Here is a 14,219-nt window from a genome sequence, read left to right as displayed (position 1 = left end):
CAGAGAATCCCAATGCCGTGTCCGGGAGGACGCGGGGCTGGCGGCCGCTGCGGCACTGCCCGCTCTCGGCTGAAGAGAGCCCTCACTCGCAGCCACCCCCTGTGCTGCCAGAAAGGTCCCGGCTGGCTGCAGTGACACGCGCTGCCTGGTGGGAAACCACAGCTAAAGCTGGCACACTTCGGGGTTTAAACTATCAGCCTGGCAGGAGGCGGGGGGGAAGTTTCTGGGTGCCTGGCAGTGATTTGCCTCTTTACAATCCCTTTTATTCACATTTTTCCACACCGCTGCTCAAAGGAGCAGCTCATTACTCGGGATCGCTTTGTGAGCCACTGCCTGGTGCCCGCTGCACAAGATGCACCTTAGTGCGGGCTCCGAAATCATCTTGTGAGCAACGCCGCAGCCCGCAGCGCGAGAGCCGGGGTGGGATGCACGTTCCCTGCCACTGGGGGGGCCTGTCCGGCCATCAGCAGCCCCCTCGCAGCAGCAGCCGCAGGAGCAGCGGCATCGGTCACTCACTTTTTCAGTGCCTCCCTCAGGTTCTTGAACCTGCCCTCCGACGACACCAGCTTTTGCAGCTTATCGATCAGAGCCTTCGTCTGCAAGAAACCCAAAGCGTCGCTTGGACAAGGCCCCAGAAGGAACCCCCATCCCCGCAGCCAGGCGGGGTGAAGCCTGTGGAGCCACAGGGTGGTTCCCATCCCGCACATCCCCCCCTCTGGCTGCTCGACACCTTCGCAGGTACAAATTCTGCCCTGGCCGTCACCTGGCTCCTGGTGGCATCCAGAGGAGCCGAGCAAGCACGTGAAAGTAATGCTCCTCCAACACATAATGAAGACAGGCTACGCGCTTGTTTCCTTCCCCCTTCCCCGCCTCCCACCTTCGCCAGAGCCTGTTTTAATTTACAGATTTGTCACTTTGCAGGAAAAAAGACCATGTTCCATGTTCCGAGGAGCCCACGCAGCGGTTTGGCTTGGCAGCCCCTGGCCTCCATCAGACTCTGCACCGGGCAGGTCCAAGCTATTTCTGTACCACGGAGCTCAGCACAAGAATTCGTTTTGCTCAGCCATAATTGGTCTGAGAAGCCCAGAAAACCAGGGTAAAGAAGTGTCTGTGTGTGTGCGCGTGACTCTTTAGAGAAGATTCCTCTAGCTGCACATCTGAGCCGCAGGACGACCAAACCCGACAGCGGGGCAGGGCGTGAGCAGCTCACACACCGCCTCCCTCCTGGGGGAGACCCACAAAAACCTTACTCCGCTTTCTAACTGTTTTTTCAATGCCTGTGCCTCCTGTCACCCCAACACCATCACACCCAGCCCGTGACATCCTGCCCTGCCCGCCCGCAGCGGGTCCCCCCCGCGCCCCTACCTGCTTGGAGACCTTGAGCCAGGTTTTCTTCAGGCGGAAGATGGCACTGCGGTTGAGGGAGGAGGTGATCTCCAGCACCGCGTTGTAGTTGTGCAGGCACCTGCAGATGTCCGCCACCGCCACCCACTTCTCGATGGCGCTCACCCGCGCGTTGATCTCCTCGTTCCGGAGGATCTCCGACGCTATCAAGTTACTGACCTTCGGGGAGACACCGGTCCCAGCCCACGTGTTAGGACAGCTCTGGACAACAGCTACGCGCCCTCCAGCCTCACAGCGTTTTTTAAAAAGATTTCCCTTCACTGCAGCAGCCCCAGCAGGAGCAACTGCACCGGGAGATGCTCCACCTGACATCGGGACCTGTCTCCCTGTCCCCCGCGGCTGCTGCACTTACATCATTGAAGTGTTTTGTGTTCTTCATGATGTAAGGAGTCCTTTCGTTCTTCTCGAGCTTCATCCAGCCTTGCCCGAAGAACTCTCTGCAAATGACAACATTCAGGTCAACATTTATTTCCCATTCTTCCTGGGACACCCAAGCCCTGCAAGCTCCACCGCACCCGCACGGGACGGAGATGCCAGGGCCTCTGCCCCGCACACTGCCGGAAAGGGACCACACGGATGGGCTTGACGGTGCGATGGATGTGGGAGGCTCCCCCCCAGCCGGTCACCCCGGGGACACCAGCAGATGAACCACAGGGTCAGGCCTCAAATCCGGGCTTGAGTTGAGCCCAGCGCGGGCTACCCGCGAAGCTGGCGGCAGCTGGGAAGGGTTTGCACCATCTGGGCTTAGCCCAGGCCAGGCTGGACGCAGGGCAGCGGGTGGCCACAGAGCCCCGGGCCACCAGAAGAGCCCGTCCTCACTCGTGGGCATCACTCACTCATACGGGATCTTCTTGAAGACGAGGTGGTCCAGCAGCGTCAGCTGTTCTGCTATTTCCAGGGCCGAGTGATTTTCAAAAGGTTCGGCTTTAACTCCCTCGGCCTGAGTGACAAAGGCAACGGTGAGGGCTCATTAGTTAAGACCGCAGTAAGAGCTTCCACATTTCCTGCACACAAAATCAAAGCCAAAGCCGGACTCCCAAGCCAAAGGCTTTTCCCCATCAGAGCTGGCGTGTGCGGTGCCGCGCTGGTCCAACGGTCCAGAGGCACCGCATCCCGCATCCCGCCAGTGCTGAGAAGTGCCAGCCTCACACAGCCCTGCAAACCCCATGGTTTTAATTACGTTATCATCCCAGCAGACGTACAGACACAAAATTAACTAGTCTCCTCTATTTAAGTAATTAGGTGTCAGCTACGGAACGGATCCCCCCACGTCGGCTTCTGCAACCGCTGCCTTTTTGCTCTACGTGTGTTTAATTAATAAAGCACCAGGGGACCCCAGCCGGAGCCGTGCTGCTGAGCCACTGCCCCGTGCCCGGCTGCCCCTGCCCGGCCGCGGCACTGCTCCGCCAGCGCCCCCGGGGCTGGCAGCTCCTGGCCCTGCTGCTGTCGGGACGGCTCTTCCAAGGGATGCCCAGAAAAGCAGGAGAATGGGGACAGTCCCCATCCCTGCTGCCTGGCTCTGGCCGAGTGGCGTTTGCAGTGGGGGACTCGGGGTGCCCCGTGCTTGAAGCCAGCAGGGCTGATGGCGAGAGCCTCGGCCCCAGACCTGCACGGAGTGTGCACGGACTTCGCTGTTCAGCCCAAACACAGCCCGAACTCAGGGTTTTCCCAGCAGGGAACGGTCTAAAATCCTGCCACAGCATCCCTGCTCCTGGAAAGGAGCGGCAGCATCCCTCCTGTCCGGGTCCCGGGAGAGGGGATGGAGCAGCTCCCAGCATGGGGGGCGCGCGGGAAAGAGAGGCCATGCTGGCATCATGCCGGGATGGAACAGCGCGACTGGGAACCGCAGGCGGCTCCGGGGACTGAGCTGCAAGGGCCGAGGGCGAAGCACAGAGTGCACAGGGCGGTGGGAACAGGGTGGGTGCAGGTGCCCTGCGCTGCCTCCAGTCCGGCCAGTTACTGACACAGGCAGCCTGGACCCTCCTCGCTGCCCCCCCAGCACCGCCTGGAAGCAAACAGCAAATCATAGAATGGTTTGGGTGGGAAGGGACCATAGGGTGGGAAGACACCTCCCACCAGCCCAGGTTGCTCCAAGCCCCGTCCAACCTGGCCTTGAACCCCTCCAGGGATGGGGCAGCCACAGCTCCTCTGGGCAACCTGGGCCAGGGGCTCACCGCCCCCACGGCCAAGAATTTCTTCCGAATATCCCATCTCAGTCTCCTCTCTTCCAGTTTAAACCCGTTCCCCCTTGTCCCATGGCTCCCCTCCCTGCTCCAGAGTCCCTCCCCAGCTTTCCTGCAGGATGGCATGGCCCTGTCCCCGTTCTCCTCAGGGATGCCGCACTGCAACAGGAGCTGCCATTGCGGTGTCCCCTGGCCAGAGCCAGCGGTGCTCGGGGACAGAGGTGCAAGGGGCCAGCACTGCGGGGTGCCTGGGGGTGCAGGACGTGCAGGCGATGCCGTGGGATGGCTGAGCCCCCTGCTCTGGGGTGCTGCTTCGCCCCGGGAAGAGGCATCGCCTCCCTCCAGCACCTTCTGCAAAGCAGGAGTTTGGTGAAGCAGAGCGGCTCCAGCCCCCCCAGGGTGAGCCGGCCCCAGGAAACCGCCCCCCCGGGCCAGAACTACTTATCAGCCTGTTGCAAAATCCCTCCTGGCTGTGGGAAGGGGGTTGCGAAAGCGGCTCTTGTGGAGCAAACACCAGCTGGGCTTCCTCAAGGGCCCACGGAGAGGCTACGGGGGGGGGGGGGGGGGGGTCGCACACTGTGGGGTGCAGGCTGCCGGGGGGGGGTGTGTGCAAACTGGGCGGTGGGTGCACACTGGGGGGTGCAGGCTGCAGGGGTTTGGGGGGGTGCACACTGGGGCCACCCTGCCAGAGCACGGGGTGCTGCTGACAGCAAACCCTGGGTGGGCAAGTGGCACGGGTGGCACTCAGCGGCACCGGTGCCGAGCGGGAGGGCATGGAGCACCCTGGAGGACACCCCCGCCTAGGGGTCAGCACAACGCATACCCCCAGCTGACGAGGAGGGGGCTGGGAAACCCACAACCCCCATCACCCCATAAGCCAGGGCTCCCCGTGTCCCTCTGACCGCAGGCCGCTGCTGCTCCGATCGAGGGGCAGAGCAAAACCCTCCGGTTTCGTTTGTCTTCTTCAGGGGAAGCTGGCAGCACCCTTGGTTACGGACACAAGCTTAAAAAACGCCAAGAGGCCCCAGCCCCTCCAAAGCCGGCCAGCAGAGCAGGGGACAGAGCCGCTGTTGTTTCAGGTGCACCCGGCCAATTTAAAGTGGCTCCCGGTTCTTTCTGGGAGCAGACTTTGTGGTTTTTTAAACGCAGGAAGGTGGCAAACGCACTGCAGCCACCCTGACGGTTTTAAATCCAACGCGGGTTCCCAGGGGAGCCACGCTGACACCAGCTGGGCCAGCGCCCGGCACCCGGAACCAGCACGTGGTGGCACTGGCGCAGGGTTGGGGACACAGAGGACACGGTGGGAACGCCCGGGGTTTTCCTGTGTCTCTTGGGCAGGCGCTGGCAGAGGCATCTCCATGCCCGCTCGGGCCATCCTGCCACGGTGCAGGAGGGCGAAGCAGCCAGCGGGGCTGGGTTAGCGCTGCCTCTGCCCGTAACAGATCCAGCTGTGCTCACAGCCGGCCCCGTCACGGGAAAACCTTCCCCTGCTTTGTGGCCCCGACAGCGGGCTCGGAGAACTGCTCTCCGCTGAGCCGGTTGCACCGGAGCGTGGGAATCTTTAACTGTTCCCCCACCGCCACGCCGAGCTACCAGGCAGAGGGGCGAAGGGAAAGGGTATTTACCATCTGTACGACCTCCTCCAGGGTTATCTGATTGTCTCCGGGATCCTCCTGCGTCAAGGTCCTACGGCACGAAAAGACAGCATTACTTTAGCTGGGAGAGCAGCAGCGCTGCACCCTGCGGTCGGGCTGCAGCACGACTCCGTGGGTTTTCGGATTAAACACTCGGCGTGCGTGAGGACACTTCTGTCCCATCTCCTGCTTTAAAGAGAAAAAAGCCCTTAACCGAGGCCACATCTGGCCCCGCACGTGGGGACGAGGGTGGGGGTCGCACCTCGCCCATGGCCCCCGACCAGGTCCCGATGTGCCCCAGGCCCCGCCGGCGGGCGCAGCCCCTGCTGGACACCCTGCACCGCATCCATCCTGCAGGGCAGCGGGAAGCAGCGCCGGGAGCCCGGCCCAGGGTGCAGGGAAAGCAGCCTCCCACCCGCGGCTCCGCACCTGATGATGTTGGCGGCTGCTTTCCTCTCCTGGGTCAGGAGCTCGGGATCGTGGATAACCTCCTCCAGAAAGCCGATCACCCTGAACTTCAGCTCTTCGTTGCTTTCGAAGTCCTGCCAAAGCCGGCACAGTCAGGGTGTTAATGTGCTGTAACGCGAGTAACTCCGGTTCCCAGCAGCTCCGCTCCCTGCCCGTTTGAACCCGGCCCGGACCGATGGCCCTGCGGTGAATTCAGCTGCCTCTGGCCCACGAAATCCCAGCCTGCAGCGCCCAGCAAACGGGAACTGGCTGGGAAGTCACCGGGCTCATTCTGTACCATTGAACTGGCATCACCCGGCCCGGGAGAGGCGCAGGGGTTTCCCAGTGCCAACCAGTATGGCACCACTCCCAGTGCTCCCGGCAACCGGCGGCAGAGGGAAAGTGGCAGCAGGGAAAGCCACGCGGTCTCCTGACCCGGCCCCCAGCCTCAAGCCCCCTCCGAGGAGACAAACCCAGGTACTGCATTCCCACCGACCCCGGCTGGGGGATGACTGCGGCCCCCGGCTCCCTTCCTTCACACACCGAATACGCCAACACCGCAATCCACGCCTGCCCCCCCCGCCCCGTGCGCCAGGGGCTCCCAGCTCCCCCGCTTCACACTCTTCATCTCCTCCCCATGTCCACTCATTTGCTTAATTAAAAAAGAAGTGCCAAATTGCCTTTCCAGCTGGAGCCTGGCTGAGCCACCCGGCACGCAGCCCAGTTCGCGCTGGCGGGGAGGGAGGGCTCCTGCGGCACCGACCCCCCCCCGGCCCCCAACACCCACCTGCGAGTGTTTGGAGACCCAGTGCCGCAGCACGTTGAGGACCCGGTTGGTGGCCGCTCTCCGGATCACAAACTCCTTGTCTCCATTCCGCTGGTCCGTCGGGAAGCCTGAAACTGCCAGTGATCCATTAGCGCAGCTACAGCTCCGCTGGGAATCGCTTGCAGGTATTTTCAGGACTGCTGGAAGGAGCAGCCCCATCTTCCCAAGCATCCCTAAGCTGCCTCTTGGCGGGGGCTGCCCCCAGCCGAGGGCAACCCAGCCCAGTACAGCAGAAAGGGCACCCCAAAAACGCATCCCCGCGCTCTCGGCGGCCCGGGGCAGGGTACCTGCGCTGGCGAGGGACATCCTGCGGTACTTCTCCTTGGTGGGGGTCCCCTCGTTGGCTCCTGCCGTGGCGATGGCGAAGGCGGAGGCAGCAGACAGGGCGCTGCGGGTGCTGTCGAGCTCCCGGCAGGACGTCATGACCACGCCGTTGTTGTAAGAAAACAACGAGAAATCTGTGGGGCAGAAGAAAGCCAACACCACTCCAGGCCACCGCCGCAGCCGGGTCCCCTCCCCCAGCCCCGGACACCCCTCGCCAGCCCCCCGGCGCACAGGCCGCTCTCCCCGGGCCGGGGCAGGATGGGAACGGGGCTCATGGAGGAGGTGGGCGCAGATGGCCAATGTGGGGCTGCTCCCCACGGAGAGCTGGATTCCACCCCGCCGGCGCTGGGGCAAAGGAGATGGGCAGCTTTGGATGCCACCATGTGCAAGAATTTATCCAGCACAGCTTTAGCAGGAATTCAACCTGCTACAGAGAGCGGGACGACAGCTACGGGGGAGACTCGAGCAGATAAATCAGTGCTTGATGCCAGTCCAGGCTCACGTCTCCAGCAGCGTAACTCACTCCTAAAGCACCACATCAGCCCCGGGAGGGGAGGAAAGGAGTGAGAAGAGCCGGTAAGACGCGCAGACCTGCTCTGCGATACGGGCCAGAGAGCCCGGCATTTCCCTCTCCCCTTGCAGGAAAATAAGGGGTGAACTCCTGCTCCTTCTCACACCTGCTTTAGCTTCACGCCCGCACCCTGAGCGGCTCTGCACGGCCAGGTCCCGGGGCAGCAGCCAGCCCTGCGTAACCCCCAGGGGGACAGGTATCGGCTCACTTGTTACCTGATGAATTTTTGCATTTGATGGACTTTGGAGTTGTCGGAGATTTTGTTGGGGAAGTTTCAGCTTCTGCTTCATCGCTCTGGTTGGGATCTGTGTCTGACTCTTCCCTGACCGATACCTCTGAGCCTGGAGGAACAGGGAACCCCGTTACCATCACCACGGGACACGTGCAGGTTGCAGCCATATTTTAGCTCTTCCAGATTTTCCTAAAGTCTGAACCATTCCAGCTGGGCACACAGCAACCAACAAGAGAGGTACAGAGCCCTGCGATTCCTCTGGGGTTTTTTGGTGTGGTTTTTTTTTTTTTTTTGTTATTACACCTTACTCAGCTTTCAGGCAGCACAGAATCCACGGGAGCAGGAGCTCTCCGTGCTGTGCGTGGGACACGTACGGCCAGCTCGGAGGCTCTGCCCGGGGCTGGCAACAGCGACCGACCGCGGGTGAGCTCCAGCCCCTGCACCCTGTGCACCGTGGTGGGGTGGGATGCGGCACCTCCCTCGCAGGGGGCAGGGGATGGGGAATCACGCAGCGAAGGGCTGTGGGGTGGGCTGGGGCAGCCTGTCCCACCACCTCCGGCTGGGCTGTGCTCTGCCCTCGCCCGCAGCCCACAGACCGGCTTCGCCCCTCCGAGCCCCTGCTCGGCACCAGGGCGCACAAGGGGCTCAGGCCACCCGCAGCGACAGAGGGATGCTCAAGGGGACAATGACCTGTGGCCTTTGCGGTGCCTCACTCGCCCGGCTTCGGCTCTCTTCCCCCAGTACCCCATTGCTGAGCCTCCTGGAGGCCACACCACAGCAGCCACTGCATCGCCAGCAGCACCGCCACCGCCACCACCGCCACTGGTCTCCCCAGCACTTGGGGGTCGCTGTGTGCGTGTTCATGGGGCAGGGGCTCCCCGCGCCCACCCCTCGCCAGCACGCAGCCGGGTCCCTGCCCCAGCCCGGGGCCGGGCTGCTGCAAAGCCCGCAGGCACGGTGTGCGCAATCCCCCTCCCCGTCCCTGCACCCCCCTGCAGAGCACCCACCAAACCCGGCCCCCTCCCTGCCCACCCGGCTGCAAACCCACAGCGACTTACTTTGCTTGCTCGGCAGCGGCTCCTCCTGCTTTTCTGCGGCTGCTTCTCCTTCGTCAGGGATTTTATTGGGGTAGTTACTGGACACGTACAGTTTGTTTATGTCCAGGGTGGTCTTACTGAAGGGAGCCATGGAGGAGTACATGCTTGCATAGCCGTTGGAGGAGCAGCTCAGAGCAGCCAGGTCCAGCGCCTTCCCTCCCGTGATGATGGGGATGTTGAGGGAGAGCTTCCTCCGCCGGCTGGGGGACGAGGACTTGGTGATGGAGAGGGGGGGAGGCGAGGAGAACTTGCGGTTGGCCCTGGGGGACTTGGGGGGCTCGCCGTACAGCAGCTTGTTGTTCTGGCTGTTTGCAAACAGCAGCTCCAGGGACCTTGGCGGAGAGACAGGGAAAGCCTGAACTTGACCCTGCTCTGCCTGAGAGCTCCTGGAGATCCCCGGCGGCAGCTCCAGCAGTGCCGGGTCTCCGGGGCGCCCCAGCGAGAGCCCCCACCGCCCCGCTCCCACCGCTTGGCCCTCCCAGCAGCAGGGACACCCGCAGCGCTCCGGTTTATCTGCTGCTCCGATTCGCGGGTGTCACAACTCACGGGGACCAGGTGGAATGGCCCTGGGGCGGCACCGGGGCCGGGCAGCTCTGGGGAGCAGAGGAGTGACTCGGGAGGAAGAGGGGACGGAGGAGGGATGCCGCAGACCCCCCCGTGAACCCTGCGGTCCCTGAGGGGCAGGACAGGTCACGGGCACCGGCACTGCAGCGATGCTGCGTGCAGCCTCACCGTGCGGGGATGGCACTGATCGGCTTCTTGTAGATGGTGATGAGCTTGTCGAGGACGACCAGGGCGGTGGTGAAGACGCGGTACGAGTGCAGGAACGTGTTCAGAAAGTCAATGCTCAGGAACCGCAGGTCCGTCAGCCTCTCCAGGAGCCGTTCCACGCTTGCATAGCGGATCTGCAGGACCTTGCAGGAATTCATCGTTTTACTGAACCTAATGTCAACATCATCACAATACAAGCTGGCATCAGACCTGCAGAGAAACAAGATATCTGTGGTTCCAGCCTGGAACGAAACCAAGAGCCGCTTCACGCGAGCGGCTTCCCCTGAGACGTGCGGGGACCACGGAAAGCAGTTCGGGTCCTCGGCAGCGAAGGAGCCTCGTTGGAACGGGGCGTCCCCACGTCAAAGGCAGGCAGGAACACCTCCAGGGGAAAGCTAGGAATCCGCACCCCAGCCTGGGCGGAACCATTGCACAGCGCTCAACAGGCAGAGGTTTGCGCAAAACACAGGGAACGACTGTCCCTGAGGGACACCCGTCAACCAAGACCCTTCCCACAGCGGTGCGGGCGGCTGATGTGGTGGGGACACCCCTGTGCTGCCCCATCCCACCGGCTGTGCGTGTCCCCCACGTGTCCCTCCTCGGGCTGGGGCAGCCCCAGCACCCGCAGACCCCGCAGCCCCCTGCACCCCTCTCTCCGGGGCTTTCACACCCCCCTTTTACTATTTTTTTTCTGAGCTCTCCCCTTTGACCTTCCCACATCTCCCAGCACAGTCCCAGACACCCTCTCCCAGCTAATTACTGCTCCTAATCACTATTCGGGAACAGAGCAGTTCCCCGCCGGGCTGCCGGGGCTTTGGGCAGGGTTTGGCACCGGCGGGAGCTGTGCCGTGGGGCCGGGCAGAGCCCCGCGCCCTCCGCAGCACCCGGCTGCGGCAGCACTCACTTGATCATCTGGGGGACGGTGACCTTGGAGTTCTCCTCGAAGGCGTTCATCATGAGGCCGTTGCAGCGGATGTTGTCCACGCACTGGAAGAGACCCGGGGGGCAGACGGGAGAAGGTGGCGGCGGCGAGGGCAGCCCTGCTGCCCACCCAGCTCGGACGCACCGTAAGAGAGCCTGAGCTCGGCCTCGGCCAGGCAAGACACAGCCCTTGCCGGCTGCATCCACCACGCGTGATGGGAGACCGCGGCCGGGAGCGCGCAGCGGGGAAGGGCAAGAGCTTCTGCCTGAAAACAGGAGCTTCGCGACCACGGTCCTGCATCCCTGTGCGGGGGAAGCCTCACCCAGAGCTGCTCCCAGCTCTCCCGCTACGGGCCCGGCGTGGGCTCAGGGTGCGCTGGCAGACACAAAGGCATTGCCAGAACTGCCAGAAACCCCCCTCACCCTGTACCGCCATAATTAAACTCCCCCCCCTGCCCGCGCTGCTGGAGGGTTGCAGCGAGCAGCAGAGCGGCACCGGTCCCTTCCCGGCTTTGCTGGGCAGGAGCGGGGCTGCAGACCCCCGCACGGGCAGGGCTGGCCCCGGCGGGCAGCGGGAGCGGGTGCCGCTGGCTGACTGCGGCCAGCAACCCCCATCTCTGGCAAGGGGACACAAGGACATGGTACCCAGAGGTGGCCAGGAGGCAAACCCTGTTTAACCGATAACTTTCTCTCCTCCTCCCACCTGGGGACAGAGACCTTCAACTCCATTTGCATAAAGCAAACAAAGAGCAGGTGCAATTTGCTAGCACGGGCGTGAGCCAGAGGGGATATCCAAACCACACATCTCCATGGGCAGGGAGAGCACTGACGGGACAACCCCGCTGCGCCCGTGTCACCTTCCCACCCCACCTCTTCCTCTCCAAGAAAAGCTTTTGGCGATGGCCGGGCTCTCGGTGCGCCCCAGCTCCCAGACACCCTCCGCGTGGACCCGCTCTCCCCGGGTGCCCAGGGCTGGTGGTCCTCCCGTGCTGTTCGTACCAGCCCCACGCAGTCCGACCTCAGCCCGCGGCAGGTCCCGAGCACCCCGATGGTGCCAGACCAAGCGGGGCACCGCAGGCCCAGCCCACGGGCAGGCAGCAGAGCCGCAGCCGCACAGCAAACGCCAAATGTTCATTCCGGGTGCCCAAAGCCATCGCCGCAGCCTGCCTGGGGGAATCCCGCGGGGGCCGCTCGGCCCCGGGACTCTGCGCCCCAACATCTCCTCCCTGCCGGGTCTGTCCTACCTGGCTGATGTCGCTGGTCCACGCAGCCTTCTCCTGCCGGGACGAGGCCACGAGGATAACCGTAAAGGACGAGGAATCTTTTGGCTCCACCACGATTTTGAAGTCAAGATGGTCGATGTCTTGCCCCGATGCTTTTGCTTTGGAATAGAAAAAAACCCACACACAGTGACTGTGAGAAGATCTCCCCACCCCTTCTCCCCTGGCAGAGGTTTTTTCAAGGTTTTAAGGAGCTTGTTGCATTTTGCGGGTTGTCTGCGGCGAGGACGGGCCAGGTTTGCTCGGCAAAGGCTCTGGGTTTGCAAAGTAAAGCCTGCACAGCAGGAGGGTGGCACGGCCACGTGCCGGGGGAGAGCCCGGCTGCCCTGCATGGGCTGGAAACTCCTCAGGAGCACAAGAGAAAGGAGCCCGTGGTTTTTCACAAGTCTGCAGTTAAGCAGGCATGGCCGAGGACACCCAGCATCTTCGCCTTTTTCCCGTTGCTAGCGCCCAGCCGTGACCGACGCTGCCTGCCGCAGGAAGCTCAGGCTGGCATCAACACGCATCTGCTTGGTTCGCACTAAATAATTTACTTCATTAAATCCAGCCAGTAGATCATGACTTTCTCCAATCTACTCAGCATCTGAATTTGCTCCAACTTTGCTGTGCTTGTTTTTACGCCGCACGGAGGGACGGCGGGAATGTCAGGAGGACTCCGCATCTGTGACAGGGGACGCGGGCAGCGCTGGCCGTGCTGCCATCGGTCCCCAGCCATGACACACGGGAGCTGCCTCCAGCCGGGGGGGGGCATCGCCAGGGGTTGGCAGCAACCTCCTGCCAAGGGTCTGGCGTTAAGCGCAGCCGCCAGCGGGACCCGCACCCCCGGCCCCTCCCTGGAGCCCTGGCCGCGGCTCTGCCCTCCCCGCAATGGGGGGACCGCGCTGCCAGCCCTGGAACCCCCCAGCGGGAGCTGGGCTGCCGTGCGGTAACCTCAGCGCAGGGGCTCCTGGAGCAGCCGCAACTTCGCTTTCTGAGATGCCCCCGTGTATGCTGCAGCTGCCAGGAGATGCACGAGACACCCCCAACCCCGCACCCGCGGCCAGGGGCTGAGCAGGGCCCTGGCCGTGCCCCGAGGGGACTCTGCCGCCATGGGGCACCTACCGTCCTCGTCGGTGCTCTCCTGCTCCTCCACCAGCGTGCAGTCGATGAGGGAGATCACGCCGTTCTGCAGGGGCGGGAGTCGGGGCTCAGCGGCAGGACCCCCCTCTGGGAGGCTGGGGGCTGCCCCGGTCCCCCGCCCCACATCGCAGCCCACCGCCCCGGGGTCGGGGACGGGGCGATGCAGGCGAGGGGTTCGGCACGGCTGCGTGCGGCCCGCGGCCAGCGCAGCGTCTGCTTTCACTGGGAAAAAAGCAGTTACCGACTGCTGGGACGTCGCGGTTCTCCTTGTATAACCCGTCAACTAATCTGTTTATAAATTATTTAATATGAGCTTTAAATTAAATTTTCCAAAAGTCTGTTGTTGTAATTATCAACTCTTTGCCGTGGACTGTAATTTTTCAAACTGATAATTTAATGCCAGTAATGAACAATTTCTGTAAGATTCTTGCTCAATTAACTGCCAAACTTCCACCAACAAAAGCGTGAGCCTTGGGAGCGGCCAGGAGGAGACTGCGAGCGTTATGTACAAACCTAGGCTATAATTTAAGTTTCTCACTGAATGGATTGTCAAGGTTTCTGCCGCAAATCAGGATAACTCCTTTTATCGAGAACGTGCAATTTCTCCTCTTTGCCCGTGACTCAGAGCTCTGCACATCACTGACAAGGTGTCTGGACCACACGGAATAAATCCCACCGACCGCCTGCTCCCAGCCCGGCCCCCCCGGGAGGCTGCTGCCAGGGGAGGGCGAGGTGGTCCCTGGACCCCCGGTGTCACCCAGAGAGCCCAGCCAGCTCGGGCTGCCGCGGTGCCAGCCTCTGCCCCTCCCCGTGCAGGACCCCGTGCTCTCGCACCCCGGGAAGCGGCACCAGCTCCAAGCCCAGCAGCCGCCAGACCCTTTGCCGGGGGCTGCCGAGCCCCCCCTGCCCTCCGCACCTTGGTGAGATGCAGCTTCCCTCCAGAGCCCCGGGTGCAGATGATGAGGTGCTTGGAGAAGAGGAAGCACTGCCGCTCGCCCTCCTTCCTCAGCGAGAGGGAGCCCAGCCGCCCCCGCGTGATCTTCCCTTTCTCCGACATGGGCACCTGGATGAGGGACCCTACGGAGGGGAGAGACCCGTCCCTGGCACCAGCGTCGGGGGCAGCTTTGCAGGGCACGGTCCCCGGGAGCGGGGCAGTGGCGAGCGTGTCCCCAAGCGTGGCAGGGCTGGGACCGGGACTGGCCCCGTGAGCCCAGACAGCAGGCGGGCGCTGGCCACGGCCCCCAGCCCACCCTTGCACCCACAGCACACGGGTGCCCCGCCGGGACCCAACGTGCCCAGGAGGTGAGGACGCGTCCCGCTGCTTCCCTGGCAGCAGGAAATCAACAACGGCTAAAAGCACATTCTGCTCCGTGCGGCAGCGAAAGGCAGCGCCGGGACTGTCTGCAGGTG

The 14,219-nt window shown here is 63.1% G+C and overlaps 1 protein-coding gene across 3 annotated transcripts in view; it reads right to left on the bottom strand.

The window, feature by feature from the left end:
- RASGRF1 (Ras protein specific guanine nucleotide releasing factor 1) overlaps window positions 1–14,219 on the bottom strand; it is a 41,165-nt gene that overhangs the window by 4,751 nt on the left and 22,195 nt on the right. The window contains exons 10-24 of one of the 3 annotated variants that reach the window (XM_054215337.1): window positions 13,726–13,886; window positions 12,792–12,855; window positions 11,655–11,791; window positions 10,394–10,476; window positions 9,451–9,699; window positions 8,680–9,050; window positions 7,605–7,730; window positions 6,782–6,952; window positions 6,456–6,568; window positions 5,651–5,763; window positions 5,213–5,273; window positions 2,241–2,344; window positions 1,757–1,841; window positions 1,366–1,563; window positions 517–596 (exon numbers count right to left, since the gene is read on the bottom strand). In XM_054215337.1, coding sequence (XP_054071312.1) covers window positions 517–596; window positions 1,366–1,563; window positions 1,757–1,841; window positions 2,241–2,344; window positions 5,213–5,273; window positions 5,651–5,763; window positions 6,456–6,568; window positions 6,782–6,952; window positions 7,605–7,730; window positions 8,680–9,050; window positions 9,451–9,699; window positions 10,394–10,476; window positions 11,655–11,791; window positions 12,792–12,855; window positions 13,726–13,886 — 2,116 coding nt within the window. The remainder of the gene's footprint in view (window positions 1–516; window positions 597–1,365; window positions 1,564–1,756; window positions 1,842–2,240; window positions 2,345–5,212; window positions 5,274–5,650; window positions 5,764–6,455; window positions 6,569–6,781; window positions 6,953–7,604; window positions 7,731–8,679; window positions 9,051–9,450; window positions 9,700–10,393; window positions 10,477–11,654; window positions 11,792–12,791; window positions 12,856–13,725; window positions 13,887–14,219) is intronic. The other 2 variants (XM_054215338.1, XM_054215339.1) reach the window with 2 other exon arrangements.

The sequence above is a fragment of the Rissa tridactyla genome, chromosome 9 (genome assembly GCF_028500815.1).
Source record: "Rissa tridactyla isolate bRisTri1 chromosome 9, bRisTri1.patW.cur.20221130, whole genome shotgun sequence".
Taxonomy (NCBI): Eukaryota; Metazoa; Chordata; class Aves; order Charadriiformes; family Laridae; genus Rissa; species Rissa tridactyla.
This window is presented reverse-complemented; position numbering and strand designations above follow the sequence as displayed.